Source organism: Bos javanicus, chromosome 20 (assembly GCF_032452875.1).
Source record: "Bos javanicus breed banteng chromosome 20, ARS-OSU_banteng_1.0, whole genome shotgun sequence".
NCBI lineage: Eukaryota > Metazoa > Chordata > Mammalia > Artiodactyla > Bovidae > Bos > Bos javanicus.
Window position 1 is genome coordinate 20,727,409 of NC_083887.1, and position 21,654 is coordinate 20,749,062.

Below are 21,654 nucleotides of genomic sequence, written 5' to 3' on the forward strand. Positions count from 1 at the left end.
TATAGCTTGTCTTTTTAGTTTAAAGTGTCTTTTGATGAATCAAATTTCTTAATTTTAATTTAGCCAAATTTATCAATTTCTTGTTATATGGTTAATGGGATTTGCACATTGAAAAATCTTTGCCTTTATTGAACAGACTGTTCTTTTCCCATAATATATTTTTGGACATATATAAAGGATAGTCTCTTCAATAAATGGTGCTGGGAAATCTAGATAGTCACATCAAAAGAATAAAACTGGACCATTATCTTTATGCCACACACAAAAGTCAACTCAAAATAGATTAACTATTTGAAACCACAAAACTGGAAGAAAACATGGGATAAAGTCCTTTACATTAGTCTTGGCTATGATATCTTGGATTTGACAGCAAAAGGCAATACAAGCGAGAAATAGACAAGGGGAACTACATCAAAGAAAGTGTTTGCACAACAAAGGAAATCATCCACAAAATGAAAAGAAAACCTACATAATGAGAGAAAATATTTTCAAATCAGGTATCTAATAAGGAGTTACTTACTTACCTCTTTACCTCAACTGTAAAGAGGTAAGTAATCTGATTAAAAATGGGTAGAACATATATGATCCAGCAATCCCATTCCTGGGCATATATCTGGAGAAATCTAATTTGAACAGATACATGCAACCCAATGTTCACAGTGGTATCACTGACAATAGCCAAGACATGGGAGCAACCTAAAAGTCCATAGAGAGATGATAAATAAAAAGGATGTGGCACAGGTCCATGATGGAATCCTACTCAGCAACAAAAAAGAGGGAAATAATGCCATCTGTAGCAACACAGATGGACCTAGGGATTATCATGAAGTAAAATAAGTCAAAGACAAATATCATATGATATCACATATATGTGGAATCTAACATACGATACAAAGAAACATATACAAAACAGAAACATACAGACATAGAAAACAAATTTACAGGGAAGCCTGACATGCTGCAGGCTATGGGGTCACAGAGAGTTGGACATGACTTAACAGACTGGGAAACAACAAAGGGGAAATGGGTGGGAGGGGGGAATAAATCAGGAGTTTGGGGTGAGGAGATACAAACTACCATATACAAAATAGATAAACAACAAGGTTCTACCATACAGCACAGGGAACTATATTCAGTATCCTCTAGTAAAGCACAGTGGAAAATAATATGAAAAAGAATGTATATACACACACATATATATCCGATCACTTTGCTTTATACTAAAAACTAATACAACATTGTAAATCAAGTATGTTTCAATTTAAAAAAATGGGCAGAAGACTTGAATGGATATTTCCAAAGAAGACCTACAAAAGGCCAGTAAGTAAATGAAAAGATGCTCAACATCATTAATCATCAAGGAAAGACAGATCCAAACCACAATGAGATTTCGTCTCACACCTCTTTAGAATGGTGATCATCAAGGAGATAAGAAAGAGCAAGTGTTGGGGTGGATGTGGAGAAAAGGGAACCCTTATACAATATTGGTGGGAATATAAATCAGTACAAGCACTATGGAAAACAAAATGGAGATGCCTCAAAAAATTAAAAATAGGATTACCATATGACCCAGCAGGCCCATTTCTGGGTATATAATCAAAGGAAATGAAATCATAATCTTGAAGAAATAACAATATTCCCAAGTTCACTGCAGCATTTTTAAAGGCCATCAAGGTATAGAAACAAAACTCCATTAATGGATGAATGGGTAAAGAAAATATTAGATACACACACACATAATGGAATATGATTTAGCCATACAACAGAAGGAAGTCCTGCCATTTACAATAAGATGGATGGACCTTGAGCTATTTATGTTAAATGAATAAAAGAGAGAAAGACAATGAATATTCTCATTTATATATGAAATTTAAAAATAAAATTGAACTCATATTCAGAGCTCAAAGAGAACAGCTCAGTGGTTAACAGAAGGCAGGGAAGGCAGGCAACACGGGTAAAGGAGGTCCAAAGGGCACAAACTCCCTATTATGAAGTAAGTAAGTCCTGGGGATGTAAAGCGTGCTGACTCCAGTTAACACTCTGTTGCTGCTGTGTAGTTGCTAAGTTGTGTCTTGTCTCTTTGCAACTTCATGGACTCTAGTCCACCAGACTCCTCTGCCCATGGGATTTCCCAGGCAAGAATACTAGAGTGGGTTGCCATTTCCTTCTCCAGGGGATCTTCCCTACCCAAGGATTGAACCCATGTCTCCTGAATTGGCTGACAGATTCTTGACCACTGAGCCACCAGGGAAAACCTGAGTTAACTATATGGTATCATATATTCAGACTCTTTGTGATCTTCTCTGGTCCATGAGATTTTCCCAGCAAGAATATAGGAGCGGGTTGCCATTTCCTCCTCCAGGGGATCTTCCTGACCCAGGGATTGAACCAGCATCTCTTGCGTCTCCTGCACTGGAGGTGAATTTTTTATTGCTGAGCCATCAGGGAAGCCCTGTTGAGAGAGTAGGTGTTAAAATTTACTATCATACAGTTGCAGAGAAGAACCAACTCTGACTCCATGTTGGAAATGTTTCTTTGACTTGTTTTTCATTGATGTTGTTATTATAATCATACATAATGGCCTACCTCAGAAGACCCTGCTCCTATGCCTGACTGTTAAACTAAAGAGCCTCTGTTCAGCTCACAGAGAGATAATCTGACCCTGTTCACCTGTGAATGGCTGCAAGAAAGAAGAGATTAACACACCCCTTCCCTGATGCTTCCTTGGTGACTCAGAGGATAAAGAATCTGCCCACAGTGCAGAAGACTTGGGTGTGACCCCTAGGTCAGGAAGATCCCCTGGAGAAGGGAATAGCTATGCACTCCAGTATTCTTACCTGGAGAATTCCATGGACAGAGGAGCCTAGAGGGGTACAGTCCCTGGGGTCCATAGCCCATGGGGTCACAAAGAGTTGGACATGACTGAGTGACTAACACTTCTTTCTTTTCCCTGATGCTGGCCATTTCTGGAGATGTTTTCCAAGACTGACGGCCCTTTTAACTTTTTCATTTCCTCTCCCTCTTTGCCTTTTGACTTTAGTTCCTCACAGCTTCTCTCTCTGGTTCTATAACAGAACCTGGCATCCAGACCTCAACAAGATGGCTATTTCGAGACATTAGTCTGCCATCTTCTCAGTTAGCCAGATTTCCAAATAAAGTTGTATTCTTTGCCTGAACACCTCGTCTCTTGGATTTGTTGGCCTGTAGTCCTGCATTGAACAGAGCTCACTGAATGATTGAGCATGCCTGTGGTGATCAGAGCCTCCTTATCTCAGACTCAGTAACAACACAAGGAAAAAATATTGTAACTATGTGTGGTGATACAAATTGTGTTAGCTGTTTCACCATATATATCTGTGTGTGTGTGTGTGTGTGCTCAGTCTCTCAGTTGTGTCCAACTCTTTTGTGACCCCATGAACCGTAGCCCACCCGGTTCCTCTGCCCGTGGAATTTTCCAGGCAAGAATACTGGAGTTGGTTGTCATTTCCTCCCCCAGGGGAGCTTCCCGACCCAGGGATCAAACTTGTCTCTCCTTCATTGGCAGGTGGATTCTTTACCACTGAGCCAACTGGGAAGCCTCTATTAATATCTACATATACCTATATTAGATATCAAATCATAACATTATACACGTAAAACTAGTAGTTTGTTATTTAATAGCTAAGTCATGTCTGACTCTTTTGAGACCTCATGGACTGTAGCCCGCCAGGGTCCTCTGCCTATGGAATTCTCCAGGCAAGAATACTGGAGTGGGTGCCATTCCCTTCTCCAGGGGATCTTCCCGACCCAGAGACTGAACCCATGTCTCCTGCATTAGCAGGTGAATTTTTTTACCACTCAGCCACCAGGGTATTACATGTCAACTCTACAACTCTCTCTCAATAAAAAAAACTTTCCCCACCCTATGCTCTGAACATCGGTTGCCTATTGTTTCCTACTGATATTTTGCTTTGTTCTTAATCTTTAAGTCTTTATTCCATCTGAAGTAGACTTTTTTTGTACCTTGTGTGTGTTATGGGCTAAAAATTGTTTCCCCTCAAAATTCATGTATCAAATCCCTAGCCCCCCAGTACCTCAGAATGTGACTGTATTTAGAGATAAGACCTTAAAGAGGTGATTAAGGTTAAACAATGCCATTCGGGTGGGCCCTAAATTCCCCTGGAGAAAGGATAGGCTACCCACTCCAGTATTCTTGGGCTTCCCTGATGGCTCAGAATGTAAAGAATCTGCCTGCAAGGGAGACCTGGGTTCCATCCCTGAATTGGGAAGATCCCCTGGAGGAGGGCATGGCAATCAACTCCAGTACTCTTGCCTGGAGAATTCCCATGGACAGAGGAGCCTGGCGGGCTACAGTCCATGGGGTCACAAAGAGTTAGACGTGACGGAGCGACTAAGCACAGCACAGCACAATCCAGTCTAACTGCTGTCCTTGTAACAGAAAATTTGGACTTACAAGGGGACACCAGGGATGCTCGCTCATAAAGGAATGATCACATGAAGACAAGAAGATAAGGCAGCCAACTGCCAAGTCAAAGAGAGAGGCCCCAGGAGGAATACCTTGATCCTGGACTTCTAGCCTCCAGAGAGAGATAGCAAATTTCTGTAAATTGAGCATTCAGACTGTGGTATTCTGTCAAGGCAGCCCTAGAAAACTAATACAGTGTAAGATACAGACTTCATTTTTTTTTTTTAATATGGAAAAGTCAATTTTCTACTTCCATTTATTGGATAGTCTCCTTTCCTCACTAACCTATCATGCTTCCTCTGCCATATACTACAACACTCCATACACACGCATCTATGTCTAGGCTCATATACCACAATTCTATATAGTTGTGCATCTATTTCCAGGCTCATATACGATTCTATATACATGTGCCTTTATTTCTAGGCTCTTTAAACTATTTCACTTGTTAGTCTATCCCTGTGAGAGGACCAAACTTTCTTCATTGCTCTAGCTTAATAGAGCAAATTAATAACTTACAGTCTTGATGACTGGCAGAGGAAAGACCTTCCTTCTCCTAATTTTTCTGTAAAGTTACTTTGCTCTTTTTGATCACTTACAGTTTCATATAAAATTTGCAATCAGTGTGTCAAGTTTCACTAAAAATAATATTAGGATACTGCTTTACATTAAATCTAGAGAACTACAGGAAAATATCTTTTAATTAAAGATTTATCTCCATTTGAAAGTACATTTATTTCCTTTTCTGCTCTACTAAAAATTTTAGTTCTGTCCACATGATGGCACTAGAAACCAAAAAAAAAATCAGATTTTCCATAATTGGACAGAAGACTCCATAACACATACACATGTTAGTATTTTAGTAAGTGCTCAAATGTTTTGGAGGATAGACCTGAATTTCCTATGGCATGTTCAACAGTGCATCAAATGCTTAAGTAAATTTGGTAAAGAGATATACAATAATATATGATAATCAAAGAATGGAAATAATAATAAAAATATCATGACTATTCTTCACAGTCCTTTTATCATAGAAAATCATAAATTAGATTTAAAAGTTCATTATCAGCAGATAAAATAGACGTGGTGTAAAATTAGCTCTGGAAATTTAGGTAGTAATTGCTAAACCAGCAAGCCTACTACAGGCTAGTAAACAACTCTGCCTAAATCTGGGGGTCAAAGGTCACCCCTAGGTTTAACTTTAAAGAGGAAGATTACGTAAGTCTTCATGTCTACCTCTAGGTCCACCCCTTATTCCAGCCCTGACAATTTGGGGGTAAAGTTCACTTTTACTTTATAAGAAACATGCCTGGGCTTGCCCTGTTTACAGAATCAAAAAGGAAGAGTCACAGAAGACTTTCTCTTTCTGCTTTGTAATGCCAATGGCACTCTTTTCTACATTACGGGGAAGTACTTGAGACAGAGTCTTTGAAACCATGCATACCTAAGTCACTGATAACAGGCATTGTTGTCGTTGCTTTAGTTGCTAAGTCCTGTTGCTAACTCTTTTGCGACCCCAAGAACTGTATAGCCCAGCAGGCTCCTCTATCCACAGGATTTCCCAGGCAAGAATACTCCTTGATGGTATCTGGACTTGAGCCAACCCTTTTCTAAATACTTTCCAGGGGGTTATTAACCTGATGTTCTATATAGAACTGGAAATTACTATTGAAATATTGTGAAATATATCTTAGATTTAAAAATTTGCCTACTGCTCATTAACATAACTTGGATGATCTACTAAATATTTATACAGAGAGACTATATAAGAAGTTACTTAAATTCTTTAAACCCCAGATTCGTCATCTGTAAAATGGGAATAACATTATTTTCTACTTAAAACGGATGCAGAATTAAATAAGGCATTTGAAAACACTAAATATGGTGTACTGCACATAAAAATACTATCGTCATTACAGCAAGAAAGAATGGTGTTCCTAGGTTAGCAAATCTTAACCGTAAAACCTGCGAACAGGAAACTAAGCCATGTTTTAATTCACTACGCTATGTTCCTCCCTCATGCTCCAATTCTCTCCATTTGAAAGGCCTAAGACTGCCTCTCTCAGCACCAGAGCAGCCTCGTGGCTTAATGAGCCATTTAAACGACGCAGTCTGCATAACCCCTTCGGAAGAAGAGATAGATGATTTCGATTGTAAAACCATAATCAGCACCAGGAGCCGGATAACAGCACTTACTGTCAAAGAAAGCCCATACCGCGGCTTACTCCAACCGCTAACTGCGCTTCTGGCACATTCCACGAGATGGCGCCTTTGCTCCCAGTCTTCGGACATCCTGAAGGCTAAACCTTTCCCGGGCAACTGCTTCCCTCTCCAAGGTTAAGAGCCTGACTTCAGATAAAGGCTTGATCTAGGGTGATGAGCACTAAGTGGGACTTGGCCATGGTCAGCCGACCGGCCTGAGCCGAAGTCTGCCTCGTTCAGAAGCAGCGGGGAGCTCGGAAGACCCTGGTCCGGGAACCCCTGCCTTTCAGGGGCACGGCCTCCTTGGAGGGACCCTCTAGACAGGAACTGGTAGGGTAAAAGCGCGGGGTCCGCGGCAGCCCGGTCTCCCAGGTGGCCCGGGGGAAGCCTCACGTGCCTGTGCAGTGGACTCTGGCCACAGTCACCCCATGACACGGGAGGCGTCAGGTTGCGGGGCGGTCCGCAAGGGCTTTGCGGGGGAGGGAACCTGCGATGACCGCAGCGCCGCGGGCCACGGGGCGGGGCCGAGGCGTCGGCCCCCGGGTTTCTACTTCAAACCTAGAAGTTCGGAACATTCCAAGAACGGGGTGCTGGTCACGAGGACGGCCAGACGCCTGTGTCCGCCTCCTCACGGCGGGGACCGCTCCCCCGCGGCCAGACCGCCCGCTTTCGCACCCGGCTTGCGAGCGGAAACCCATCGGCCCTTAGCGACCTCTCGCCTGGCCCCGCGCGCTCTGGAGGCCGGTGGGCGGGGCGTCGCCCGTGACGTCACGTTCCGTTTCGATTCTCCGCCCCCTTCTCAGCCCATATATAAGACTTCGCCCGGCGTTCACACTCGCACAAGTGGACCGAGGCGTCGGGCGCGGGAGGTTTGCGGCGGGGAGGAGCTCGAGGGCAGAGGCCGGCTCGGTCGTGTGTCCGCGCCTCGGAGGTGGTGGCCGGTAGTGTTAGGCGACGAGGCGACCATGGAGCTCTTACGGACTATCACCTACCAGCCGGCCGCCAGCACCAAGATGTGCGAGCAGGCGCTGGGCAAGGCTTGCGGCGGGGACTCGAAAAAGAAGCGGCCGCAGCCGCCCCCCGAGGAGCCGCAGCCGCCGCAGCCCCCGGCGCAGGTGCAGCCGGCGGCCCCCCACCATCATCACCACCACTCGCACTCGGGGGCCGAGATCTCGCGGATTATCGTCGACCCCACGACGGGGAAGCGCTACTGCCGCGGCAAAGTGCTGGGAAAGGTGACGAGCGGCGGGCGCCCAGCTGCCAGGCGGGAGGGAGGTCTGCCCGGGCGTTTCCCCCACTCTTCACCCCATTCCCCCGGGCCGGGCCGGACCCGGAGTCCCCGCTCCCCCGCCGTTTCTCGAGGTCTCGGTAGTTGGATCCCGGCACGGCGTGGGGGTGCTCACCTGCCCTCCTTTGGCTTTTGTGCGCTGGTAGTGCGGGGGTCGCATTCTCCATCCCTGACCGCAGCTCTGTCTGCCTCCCCAACGAGCCCAAAGACGTTGATCTTGAGGCCAGAATCGAGGGTTTTCTACACCAGACCTAGCCCTCCAGATGCCTCCCCACCCCCACCCCAGAGAATTTTCTTGACACGTCTCTTCAGACCCTATTTCTCATCTCCCCGACCCCCAGCTCCGATCCGTAAAGCTCCTCTTTGTAAAAGGAGAAGGGGCACCGTTTTCACTTGACTGTTGTTAGGAGTGCTTTCCCTTCGTGAAGGAGCTTTTTAAAAAGTAGACCGCGTCCCTCTGTCCACCCTTCCTCATATTTTTGCTTATCTTTCTCGTTTATTTATTAAAAAAAATTTGCCGTCCATGTTCCTGCCATACTCAATTCCCTCTCGGCTTTGTTTCCTTTCAGGGTGGCTTTGCAAAATGCTACGAGATGACAGATTTGACTAACAACAAAGTCTACGCTGCAAAAATTATTCCTCATAGCAGAGTAGCCAAACCTCATCAAAGGGAAAAGGTGTGTATGACTGTTGAGTAAAATATTTTCTTTGTGTGCAGAGATGGCCCTTCCCTGTTAGGAACATGTCTTCTGCATGTGTAAGCAGCTGGCTCAATAAGCAGCTGGCTTTGCAGAGGTGAAGGAAGCTAATAAGACTGATCTTGCTTTTTCTTTTAGATTGACAAAGAAATAGAGCTTCACAGAATTCTCCATCACAAGCACGTCGTGCAGTTTTACCACTACTTCGAGGACAAAGAAAACATTTACATTCTTTTGGAATATTGCAGTAGAAGGGTAAGTCTTCACTCATCTGAGTGCATGTACTTCCCGCACACTGACCTGGCATTCAAATAGCACTTTATCTGGGAATTTGATTGTGGACATAATTATAATATGGCAGCATTACCTTTCATTGCTCATCCTGCATAAGGAAACTACTGATGCTGGCAACTTTGTTTGACAGATTCTCTTTTTTCCTTCTCCTCCTCCCAGTCCATGGCTCATATCTTGAAAGCAAGGAAGGTGTTGACAGAGCCAGAAGTCCGGTATTACCTCAGGCAGATCGTGTCTGGACTAAAGTACCTTCATGAACAAGAAATCTTGCATAGAGATCTCAAACTAGGTGAGCCTTTCACTCCAAACCCTGACTTTCGTGTCAGAGATGCACGCTCTCGCTCCCTTTTCTTACGTAATGTTCTTAGTTGGGATCTAGCCAATGCAGTGTTGTTTCTGAATGATGGCTTGCCTATTAAGCAGCTGGCTGCCTGCCTCTCCAGTGGATAGATGTGTGTGTACTTGGTTAGAATATTTTTTCAAGAGAATTCAGACTTTTTTTTTTGTCATCCAGGGAACTTTTTTATTAATGAAGCCATGGAACTAAAAGTTGGGGACTTTGGTTTGGCAGCCAGGCTGGAACCCTTGGAACACAGGAGAAGGTAAGAGTCAGAAGGATACATGTTAACTAGGGTTTTGTGGAGATCAAACATGCCCTTTTTATCTTCCGATTAATGTTTCAGAGGTTAGTTGATATTAAAATCTGTAAACTGCTACAATGTTAATTGAAGGAAACACTTACTCAGTGCCACTATGGCCTTGGCAGAGTATCTTTGGCCATCCACTATGGCCTTGGCAGAGTATCTTTGGCCATAAGTTGATTATGAAACAAATCTTTTATTTGCCTGAAATGTATAAAAATGTCCTGTTGTACCTGGTCTCAGTTGGCTTAAAGCACTTTGTCACGCGGCTGAAAACAATTGTACACGCATTAAAAAAAAATTACCAAGTCACTTGGTGAAATGTCAATTGTTCATATGCCAAAAGTCAAATGTTTCCAAATAGAAATTCAGCATAGCTTACCCAGAAAACTAAATTTAAACAAGAGGAGAGTTCCTAGTGAAATCTTTGTATTTTGTTTTCCCAGGACAATATGTGGTACCCCAAATTATCTTTCTCCTGAAGTCCTCAACAAACAAGGACACGGCTGTGAATCAGACATTTGGGCCTTAGGCTGTGTAATGTAAGTAAACGCACCAAGATAATAAAAAATCAAATTTAGATGTAGATTTTAGCACTGGAAAAGAATTGCTTTATGATGGTTCCTAAAGAAGTGTTTCCTTGTATACAGGTATACAATGTTACTAGGAAGACCTCCATTTGAAACTACAAATCTGAAAGAAACTTACAGATGTATAAGAGAAGCAAGGTATACAATGCCCTCTTCATTGCTGGCTCCTGCTAAGCACTTAATAGCTAGCATGTTGTCCAAAAATCCAGAAGATCGTCCCAGTTTGGATGACATCATTCGACATGATTTCTTTTTGCAGGTTGGTGGATTTTTTTTTTTTTTTGCATCTTTTTATTACATGCTCTTGATCCTAATTTCCCAGCAGGTTACTGAAAGACTTTTCTTATGCTTCACAGGGCTTCACTCCAGATAGACTCTCTTCTAGCTGTTGTCACACAGTTCCAGATTTCCACTTGTCAAGCCCAGCTAAGAATTTCTTTAAGAAGGCAGCTGCTGCTCTTTTTGGTGGCAAAAAAGACAAAGCAAGATATATTGACACACATAGTAAGTTATAAGACTTTTTTTGTATCCAATACAATATGTATGAAGTTGATAAGTTAGTTGAAAGAGGCTTTCATATTAACATAATTTGGCCTCTATGTTAGTAAACTGTTGAACTTTTGGTAGCATAATAAATCTAAATTGCAAACTGTAGTAGATAGTTTTGTTTCAGATGCATTAAAGTGTGCTTCTTGGATAATTGCAGCTGATGGCAAAGATAAAACTGTTGGTTTTGCCTTGAATGCTCTTAAGTTGGTTATTAACGCAAAAGGAGGAAATATGACTTGCTCTGTTTCTATCTTGTTTGGATAGAATAATGCTCATAATCCTTTTTCTTGATTTACAGATAAAGTATCTAAAGAAGATGAAGAAATTTACAAGCTTAGGCATGATTTGAAAAAGACTTCGATAACTCAGCAACCCAGCAAACACAGGACAGATGAGGTATGCTAGAGAAGAATAAAGTAGTTACAAACACTTTATATCATTTCCATTCTTTGTTAATTATCACTTGGATCATGATATATTTACTTAACTTTTTTTTCCCCAAGCCTTTAAAATGAAAGATTTTATCTCTTAGTTTAACAATGCATGCAGTTGAGTTATCAGAAATATCTTTTACTAGGCTTGTGTCCATTGCTTTGTGATAAGCTTTCCTAGTAATTGCTATAATCTCATCTTAAACTAGAATTCTCAACTTTAGATGAATTTTAAATGCTTGACTATCATCTGGCTCCTCTCTCTTCTAGGAACTCCAGCCACCTACCACTACAGTTGCCAGATCTGGAACACCCGCAGTGGAAAACAAGCAGCAGATTGGAGATGCTATTCGGATGATAGTCAGAGGAACTCTTGGCAGCTGCAGCAGTAGCAGTGAATGTAAGTTGTCAATCACATTTTAAATAGTGACACTCTAAACGCCAGTGTTCAACACTAAGCAGCTGAAGTCAGCTTGGTTTTTGGCCTGATTTAATATAGAAGAAGCAACTTAGAGGATTGGAGCAATTTTGAGTCTTCCATCCTTAGAATTAGTGGAGGGAGACCTAGCACTTACCATAGCCTGAGGTTTTGTTGTTAATGATTTTATAACTTTCTCTGACTTTTTAGGCCTTGAGGACAGTACCATGGGAAGTGTCGCAGACACGGTGGCAAGAGTCCTTCGAGGATGTCTCGAAAACATGCCAGAAGCTGACTGCATCCCCAAAGAGCAACTGAGCACTTCCTTTCAGTGGGTCACCAAGTGGGTCGACTACTCTAATAAATACGGCTTTGGGTACCAGCTCTCAGACCACACCGTAGGAGTCCTTTTCAACAACGGTGCTCACATGAGCCTCCTTCCAGACAAAAAGTAAGTGTGTCCAGCTAAGGAAGCCCTGTCAGTTCTTCAGTTTTGCCCTAAGGAAATCGGAAAACAGTGACTGACTTTTCCTGTTTCTGTTTCTTTTCTCCCTGTTCTTTAGAACAGTTCACTATTATGCGGAGCTTGGCCAGTGCTCTGTTTTCCAAGCCACAGATGCCCCTGAACAATTCATTAGTCAAGTGACGGTGCTGAAATACTTCTCTCATTACATGGAGGAGAACCTCATGGATGTAAGTCCCCTGGCTTTCAAGAAGTGATGTTTGAAGTGTGGTCCACAGAGCAGTAGCATCTGTGCAGCCTCAACGCTTTTAGAAGTGCAGCATCTCATGTTGCGTCCTGTCTATGACTCAGGATGTCTGGGTGGTGGGCCAGGAACCTCCAGGCCATTCTGGCCCTTGCTTACGGCTGAGAGGCGTTTGCTAGAAGAACTGAGTGCACACATTGCGAAGTCTTCCTAGGCACTAACCCTCCCAATCTCTCTCAGGGTGGAGACCTGCCTAGTGTTACTGATGTTCGAAGACCTCGGCTCTACCTCCTTCAGTGGCTAAAATCTGATAAGGCCTTAATGATGCTCTTCAATGATGGCACCTTTCAGGTAAATGAACCCTTTAAGAAAGTGCATGTTTAGGTCCTAAGAAATGATTTTTACATAGCCCAGTTCAATTATTGAGAAAACTCTTCATATCTTGACTGTTTAGAGATGCTCAATATCTATGCCTACTTTTTAAAGGTGAATTTCTACCATGATCATACAAAAATAATCATCTGTAGCCAAAATGAAGAATACCTTCTCACCTACATCAATGAGGACAGGATATCTACAACTTTTAGACTGACAACTCTGCTGATGTCTGGCTGTTCGTTAGAATTAAAAAATCGAATGGAATACGCTCTGAACATGCTCTTACAGAGGTGTAACTAGGAGATTTCTTGAACGGACCCTATGGGACTCCTCTTTTCCACTGTGAGATCTACATGGAAGTCAGTAGAATGATCTACAGCACGTTGAAGAAGATGGACAGGTGGTGGTACGAAAACAATTTCTCTGTGGCCCACTGGACCTGGTGGAACCAGACCAGTCTGAGGTACACAGTCCTGAACTTTGGATGAGCTGAGAATGAACCCGAATGCGGTTTTCCTTGACGTACCTGTTTCTAAAGGCTTTTCAGACAATTTTGCAGAAAGGTGCATTGACTCTTAACTTCTCTCTGTGGAGAGTGCTTCGGACAGAGGACTTGGAGCTGTGAATATACTTCCTGAAGGGGAGGGAAAGGGAGGATGCTCCCATGTTGTTTAAAGGCTATAATTGGAGCAGCTTTTGGCTGCTTAACTGTGAACTATGGCCATATATATATATTTTTTGTTTTGTTAATTTTTGAAGACACTTGTGGCTGGAAAAGTGCATTCCTTGTTAATAAACTTTTTATTTATTACAGCCCAAAGAGCAGTATTTATTATCAATTTTTTTTTTTATGTTGACCATTTTAAACTGTTGGCAATAAAGAGTATGAAAAAGCAGAAACAGTGGTCTCCTGTCTTTGGTGTGGCACCACCACCGCATCACTGCATTCTTTGATCGTGGATTCTTGGCACCCTTTGGCATGACATTGAGTGTAGAAGCAGGCTAGAAAAAACTTTAATTATCGCAGTAATAGTTTCTAGGAAGTCAATCTTTATTTAATACCTGAAATGAAGTCATATACTCTCTGAGTAGATCTGGCTTGAGAAGAGTATAACAAAAATATCACTCTTATCACAACCAAAATAAAGGCCTCCTATTATGCAAAAGCACTTTCTCTCTGAAGTATTTCCCCAAAACTTGTTTAGCTTGGGGTTGAAGGCTAGCGTAATCTTGTATAAATAGACCTCTGTTATTAAGGGTCAATAGTTTAAGGAAGTTTTATCTTTTTTTCAAAAAAATGTATTTATTTATTTGGCTGTGTCTGGTCTTAGTTGCAGCGTGCAGGATCCTCGTTGTGTCACGAGGGATCTTTCACTGTGGCGCACGGGCTCTCTAGTTATGCCACGGGCTCAGTAGTTGTGGCACACAGGTTTAGTTGCTCTGTGGCACATGGGATCTTAGTTGCCCAACCAGGGGTCAAATCTGTGTCCCCTGCATCGCAAGGTGTAATCTTAACCACTGGGCCACCAGGAAGTGCCAGAAGTTTATCTTAATATGGGCAAAACTCTTTAATATTTGCACCACCTAAACGTATGCTGCTGCTGCTGAGTCGCTTCAGTCGTGTCCGACTCTGTGCAGCCCCAGAGACGGCAGCCCACCAGGCTCCCCCGTCCCTGGGATTCTCCAGGCAAGAACACTGGAGTGGGTTGCCATTTCCTCCTCCAGTGCATGAAAGTGAAAAGTGAAAGGGAAGTCGCTCAGTCGTGTCCCACTCTTCACGACCCCATGGACTGCAGCCTACCAGGCTCCTCTATCCATGGGATTTTCCAGGCAAGAGTACTGGAGTGGGGTGCCATTGCCTTCTCCGACCTAAATGTATAGCTCAGTTCAAACCATCATAAACACTTCTATTGCCACCAGAAGTGAGAAGTACTTTTTAAATAAGTAATTTTATTTTCCTTCTGGTGCATGGAGGTTGAGGGATGGTATGAGTGCTGATCTATGGTTTTAAGCCCATCTTTAAACTATCAAATTATCCAAGAGGTAAATCTGAGATGCTTTTCTTTTCCAGTGGGATCTCTGACAGGTGTACGAAGCTGCTCATCCTGTTTACTTTGAACTTACAGTGACCTGTATAAAGTGCAAATACTTTTTTGTTCAGTTGTAATCCTACTATAAGGAAGATATTGTCCTGAGAAAAGCAGCACTCTCCGATGTATTAAGCTCTATTTGCACAGGGCTCCTCTACAGAATAGTGCAGAGATGATGCACTAAACAGAGAAAAATTACCAAAATTTTTCTAATATTCTTACAAACTGCACCTTACATACTTCATTAATAAATGTCAAATCTAGAGAACTGTTTATGGATATTTCACAGTTACTAGATTAACTCCTGCTGACTGGAGTTCTCTGACCAGGTGTACAACTTCAGACTTTGTTAAATGGTAATAGCTGAAGAAAATAGTAATAGCTGAAGAAAACTGGATAATTACACTAATAACTGGGTGTGGAAAAGTAGAATCTATTATTATCTGTGAGCAGAGATATAAAAATAGGAGTTTCAAACAGTAAAAAGTGTGCTTTCATTTTGAATTTTATACAGTTAGATTGTATATTCACCGTTTCAAAATTGTGTACGTCTCCATTCTTGTATGTACTGAGAATCTGTGCGTGTTCCGTCACTCAGTCATGTCTGACTCTGCGACCCCATGAAATGTAACTTGCCAGGCTCCTCTGTCCTTGGACTTTTTCAGGCCAGAAGACTGGAGTGGGTCGCCATTTCCTACTCCAGGGGGATCTTCCTGACCAGGGATGAACCCTCATCTCTCTCCTCTGCTGCACTGGCAGGTGGCGTCTTTACCACTGTGCTACTGAGGATCTGCTGTCTGCCAAATCCTCAGCCTGGCGTTGGAGATGCCGAGTGAGCCCAAGCCTCTCCCTGCCCTCGAGGAAGTCACAGCAGAGTGGAGGAGACAGTGTGTGTACCTGGCAGTCTGATAAGTGCTGTGATATGATGATGAAAGTATGCAATGGTGTCATGGGAACCAAGAACAGGAATCATGGGGCATCAGGCGTAGGCATAGGGTGGACTCGGAGAATAGATTTCAGAGAAGGAAATTCTTTTTTATTGGGTTTTGAAAGATGAATGAGGGTTGTATAAAGGTATGAGATGGGGAAGGGTATTATAAGCAGTGGGGATAACGTGTATAGATGCCCAAGGGTGAAAGAGTTCATACGAGAAATGGGTAAGTATCATAGGTAAAGGCTGGAAGAAACAGACCTGATGTACCCCATGTGCCATCACAAGGCTGCATCAAAAGCTACGTGTAATTCCTCTAAGATTTTAAGGAAGCAAGTGACCTAGTATATGCATGTGTCTAAGTCGCTTCAGTTATGTCCAACTCTGTGAAACCTTATGGACTGTAGCCTGCCAGGCTCCTCTGTCCATGGGATTCTCCAGCCAAGAATACTGGAGTGAGTTGCCATGCTCTCCTCCAGGAGGTCTTCCTGACCCAGAGATGGAACCCATCTCTCATGTCTTTGTGTTGGCAGGTGGGTTATTTACCACTGGCACCACCTGGGATGCCCAAGTGACCTAGTATTTCAGTTTAATAAAATTCATTCTAGGGGCATAAGCAAGATGGTTGGGAAAGAAGAGAAATACGACCCAAACAATAAAGGTACTACTGTTCTGATCCAGGTGAGAAAGAACTTGATGGAAAGGAGCATATAAAGAGTCAGACAGTATCTCCTTTGACTCATCTAGTTCATCTTTGTATCCCCCTACTGTGGCATATGGCAATCCAATATTGAATTATTCATTATGGTAGATTTGGGAGGGACTTAGAAAGTTGATTTCAATACGATTTGGCACTTTATTGAATGTGGAGCTTGAGGAAGAATGTGAAAGATGTAAAACTTTAGTTTTTGTGCCAAGTAATAGCAAACTTCAGGTAAGTGTGGTATGACCACGGCAGTAACTCAGATTTTGAGTTATTTGACACTTGTACCTTATAAAAGTAATAAAAAATGTAGTCAAAAAAAACACTCCTCCCCCATCAAGAACTGTTATTGAATATAACCTTAATGCTTTCTAGGGAGGAAGTGTACTCCAGCAAGTACACTTACTGAGTACGTTTGGAGAAAGTGTGGAATCAGTTCTAAGTTCAAATTCTTGTTCAACCTTGTCTTAGCAATATGATCTTGGTAAACACCTAACCTCTCTATGTTTCAGTTTCTTCACATGCAAAGGTTAAATGATAATAGAACACTTACTCACCAACAGTGCTCAATAAATATTTGCTCCTTTTCTTTCTCTGTTCCCCCTGCCTCCTTCTATACCCATCATGACAGTAACCATAGTTACCTTGAAAAGAAAACAACTGACTCATTCTGTCCCTCCCAACCTTCCTTTCTGTAACAGTCATGGTCCAGTTATGGATACAAAATTCATTTTCGACTTTCAGAGAGAAGGGATTTATTGGAGGCTACTGGTTATACAGATGATAGAAGAGCTCAGAAATGAAATGGGAGGTAGTGAGGCAAACAAGAGTGTAGCAGCAGCAGAAAGCCATTGCTGCTCCTTTAGCTGGAGAGATCCAGAATGCGTCAGAACTGGGCAAGTGTGGAGGTGGTGGGGGTGTCCCTGGCAGAATTATGGTAGAATTATGGCGATCAGAGTCTACCAGGAATTTGAAATCATGAAGCTAATGTAGATACGGCTTGAAATAATCCCCGTACACATCTGGTTTAGAAAGGGGGTAAAATATTCTGGAAAAGACTCTTGACAGTCCCTTGGGCTGCGAGGAGATCCAACCAGTCCATTCTAAAGGATATCAGTCGTGGGTGTTCTTTGGAAGGAATGATGCTAAAGCTGAAATTCCGGTACTTTGGCCACCTCATGCGAAGAGTTGACTCATTGGAAAAGACTCTGATGCTGGGAGGGATTGCGGGCAGGAGAAGGGGATGACCAAGGATGAGATGGCTGGATGGCATCACCGACTCAATGGATATGAGTTTGAGTGAACTCCAGGAGATGGTGATGGACAGGGAGGCCTGGCTTGCTGCAATTCATGGGGTCACAAAGAGTCGGACATGACTGAGTGACTGAACTGAACTGAACTGAAAATATTCTGGATTCTTTCCTCCTTTTGCCTTGCAATCTACCAGTGACCAAGTATATTGGATGTCAGGAAAAAGAATCCTGGGGAATATAGCTGTAGGAGTCATTCTTCTGTTTTAAAATGAAGCAAGGAAAGGGCAGGGATGAATCTGAGCTTTAACAGGCAGATACCTTCCTTCTTTCCTAACTTTTCTCTTCCATTAGTTTTGTACCCCCTCTATCCTCTCTTCCTCTTAAATCCCAAAGTAACAAGAGTGCTTAAGAGCTCCAGTTCACTAGGCAGAAGGATGTTCACTTCTAGTTCACTAGTTCTAAGCTCTAGTTCACTAGTCAGGGGAAGATTAGAGGAGTAACAAGATGGAGTGAGGAACCTTAAAACTGGAGTCATTCTTGCTTTGCTGCTGCTGCTGCTGCTAAGTTGCTTTAGTCGTGTCCGACTCTGTGCGACCCCATAGATGGCAGCCCACCAGGCTCTGCCGTCCCTGGGATTCTCCAAGCAAGAACACTGGAGTGGGTTGCCATTTTCTTCTCCAATGCATGAAAGTGAAAAGTGAAAGTGAAGTCGCTCAGTTGTGTCTGACTCTTCGAGACGACGCCATGGATTGCAGCCTACCAGGCTCCTCCGTCCATGGGAGTTTCCATGCAAGAGTATTGGAGTGGGGTGCCATTGCATTCTTGCTTTAGAACTCTGTAATTTGAAGCATAAAACTTTTTTTTCCACTACAGAGATGTTAGTCTAATGAAAACAAATGTGACTAAAACTAAGATAGATTTTCATAAGGTATATAGATAAATCAATGTTGGTATCTTACAGCAATTCCGTGCATGATAGTCAGTATATATTTTTAAGTCTTGGAAAAAACTCTTTTACAAACAGAAACCCACAGATTCCATTTTGTTTTTCCTTGACTTGCAAGAGATTCCAACCTATATATGCTTAGATTTGTGATTTCTTCTAGCACTTCTTTATGCCTTATTAACTTTAGTAATGGAAAGTATCTCTTTGTTTGAATTGCCACAATTTAATTATATTAGTGAATTCAAACTAAAAAGTTAAACTCCCATATGCAGTGTTGGAATTTAATACCATGGTTCATCAATGTTTGGAATTCAATTGAATATAATAGATCTTGCCCCTGGAATTAGCTTTATAATACAATTATATGTAAAGCAAAATTGATTTTAATGATTGAGGTACAATAACTTCACTACCAAGTTAAGGTGAAAATAATAAATTTACTGCAATATCTCGGCTCTGAAATACTGACTGATTAGATATTTTAACCCAACCATGCGAGTTAGAACAAATTCTCTTTTTTTAGGCCTGTAGCAAATTAGTTAGTACTGCAAGAAACCAGGCAGCACACCTACAGGAGATAAAATCATCACTGCCTTTCTTTGGTACCATTTCGAAATCAATGGCAGCAGAGTGACCTTTAAAGTTGGGATCACGTAGAACACACCATAAAAAATTTTAAACTGAATTAAAAAATATTTTTGCAAATGGACTATACATGCATTCATAAATGGCAGTGAGACCAAACTGAGTTGAATGTGAGTATGAAAGCTAATACATTTTCCAAGTCTTCGTGTGTAAGAAATTACATGTTTTCTTTGAGGTTAACTGTAAGTTATATTTTTTGTTTATGATATAAAACTTGTGACAAAAAGCCAGTTTCTCAAATAAGAAACATTTGTAGTAAAACAAAACCAAAATTGAACAAATTATAAACATATATGATATAATAGGAAAAGTTTGGAATTTTAATCAGCTATACCAAGCTTGACAAAACTGGTCAATGACTTGATGAGTGTAAGCAACATGACACTGCTTGATTCTTATTTTCCTCTGCTCTAAAACACAGTAATAATAAAAATTATATTGGAATCTATTAGCTTGAGAAATATTTTATTGTTAATATTTGACCATTTTTGATCTACAACAAAATCCATTTCTTTTCATTCAAAAAAACAAGAAAGCAAAGGAAGTTTTCTCCCCCTTCAATATTGTCTTTATGCATATTCCTTTTGTTTTATATTGACATCATTTACTGAAGAGTAAATAAGAGCAGGGCTTCCCAGGGTGGCTCAGTGGTAAAGAATTGACCTACCGATGCAGGAGATGCAGGAGACATGGGTTTCATTGCTGGGTTGGGAAGATTTCCCTGGAGGAGAGCATGGCAACCCACTCCAGTGTTCTTGCCTGGAAAATCTCATGAGCAGAGGAGCCTGTACCCTCTGGCTGCAATCCATGGGGTCACAAAGAGCCAGATGGGACTGAGCACACGCACAAATAAGGGTATGCACATATGTGACATACACTTCAGTAAAGAGGATGTCTTATGCCTAACTAAATATTATTAGAGCTTTTCAATGATTAATTGCTTGATTCATCATGCTCCTAAGAATCAAGGATGCCCTCAAAGTGAGAGCAGTTTAATTTCTGATAGCCAACAAGACTGAAGTCCAGTCACATAAACTATTTCCCATACTGTTAAGTCCTCCTTGGTTGCTTTTTCTTCTTATAGTCCTTTCTCAACTATCTTCAAAAAAAAAAAAATATATATATATATATGTGTATATATATATATTCCTCTACTGTGTTCTAAGGAATACTATATTCTTTCAATATCATGAAGATTCCCTGAAAAATGTATTCCCTGGGAAATTATTTTGGGAAATAGGGATTAAATAAATGTAAACATTTCTTTAGATCAAAACTTCTTAAGAACTTGAATGTGCTGTATCCTGCATTGTGAATCTCCAGAGAAGAATAGAGTATGAAGGTTTCTCCAAACTTTTTTCCCCTGGTACACTCTCTCTCTCTTTTTTTTGGATTAACTTTTAAGAACAAAAGCAATGTTCTTTGTTTGCCAATGTATGAAGTAATTATGTTTGGTAACTGAAATTTACTTTTTAAAGATCTTGAACCTGTCAGATTGGGATGGAAGCCCAGATCTTAAAGGCGGTAGGACAGTATTTAGGTGAATGGAGAATTTAGCATCACCTCTGTATCACAGATGTCTTACACACAGTCTTACTTAATAAGAAAATTTTTCCTCTGGAGGGAGAAACTCATGACCTACATATCAACCAGATGGCTGGGTAACGATGTCAATTTTGCAATGTAGACTTCCCATTCCTAGATAATAAGGAGAGCCCTACAGTTGACTTTTGCCCATTTCTATTTCTTTACAATAAATTTTTAGTCCATGTTCACTATGATTTGCAGAAGACATTTTGGTTTTGGAAGACAACATGCTGGTAATTCTTTACACTGAATAGCAGCGGTTGTAAAAGATGTAAAGCATCTTCCTCCTTATGCCACCTCCTGTGAAGAAGCTACCGAACAAAGCATTTGGACTTATCATACTGAATGTATTAGAGCAAGATTTATTAATTAAACTTAATTGTGAGATCATTATAGAGGGCAAGATTTAATTGACTTATTTTAATAGTGTGATAAGGAAAGGAGATGTACGTTCAGAAGGGATATAGAAACTCAGTTCTGCTTTATCAGGAAACCCTAATTGAATAAATCTCACGCTGCTCCAGAAACATAATTTTATAGTTCCAATCCAAATGAAGAAGGTCCTTCAATGTCCACTATATGATTTGAAACCCGCTACTCTCATGTTACTGCACCTTTAATTTCCATTAGGTTAGGGTTTTTTGATACTGTTGGTGTCTATAACCTTATTTTTATGCCTCATTAAGTAGAGCAGCAGAAAAACTGAATCCAGGCTGCACAAATTTATATAAATCCTGCTACATATCACATGCTTTTTCTTTTTAACTTTACCTGCTTATTAAGACCACTATGACAATGAAGGTAAAAAATATTAATGACAGTCAATGACACAGGTACC

General features: G+C 41.6%; 1 protein-coding gene across 1 annotated transcript; it reads left to right on the forward strand.

Moving 5' to 3' along the window:
* Window positions 1-7,496: 7,496 nt before the first annotated feature.
* Window positions 7,497-13,481, forward strand: PLK2 (polo like kinase 2). Its single transcript, XM_061393474.1, has 14 exons — window positions 7,497-7,902; window positions 8,525-8,632; window positions 8,792-8,908; window positions 9,107-9,236; window positions 9,462-9,549; window positions 10,035-10,130; window positions 10,239-10,437; window positions 10,535-10,682; window positions 11,026-11,123; window positions 11,429-11,558; window positions 11,787-12,027; window positions 12,140-12,269; window positions 12,524-12,634; window positions 12,770-13,481. The coding sequence occupies exons 1-14, from the start codon at window positions 7,633-7,635 to the stop codon at window positions 12,959-12,961; spliced, it is 2,058 nt and encodes a 685-aa protein (XP_061249458.1). The 5' UTR covers window positions 7,497-7,632; the 3' UTR covers window positions 12,962-13,481.
* Window positions 13,482-21,654: the final 8,173 nt, after the last annotated feature.

What these genes read in the sequence shown, in the direction of transcription:
- PLK2 (XM_061393474.1), top strand. Translation starts at nt 7,633, where the DNA reads ATGGAGCTCTTACGGACTATCACCTACCAGCCGGCCGCCAGCACCAAG. An exon ending in CCCTTGGAACACAGGAGAAG is followed by an intron (nt 9,550 to 10,034) that starts GTAAGAGTCAGA and finishes TTGTTTTCCCAG; the next exon opens with GACAATATGTGGTACCCCAA. An exon ending in TGGAGGAGAACCTCATGGAT is followed by an intron (nt 12,270 to 12,523) that starts GTAAGTCCCCTG and finishes AATCTCTCTCAG; the next exon opens with GGTGGAGACCTGCCTAGTGT.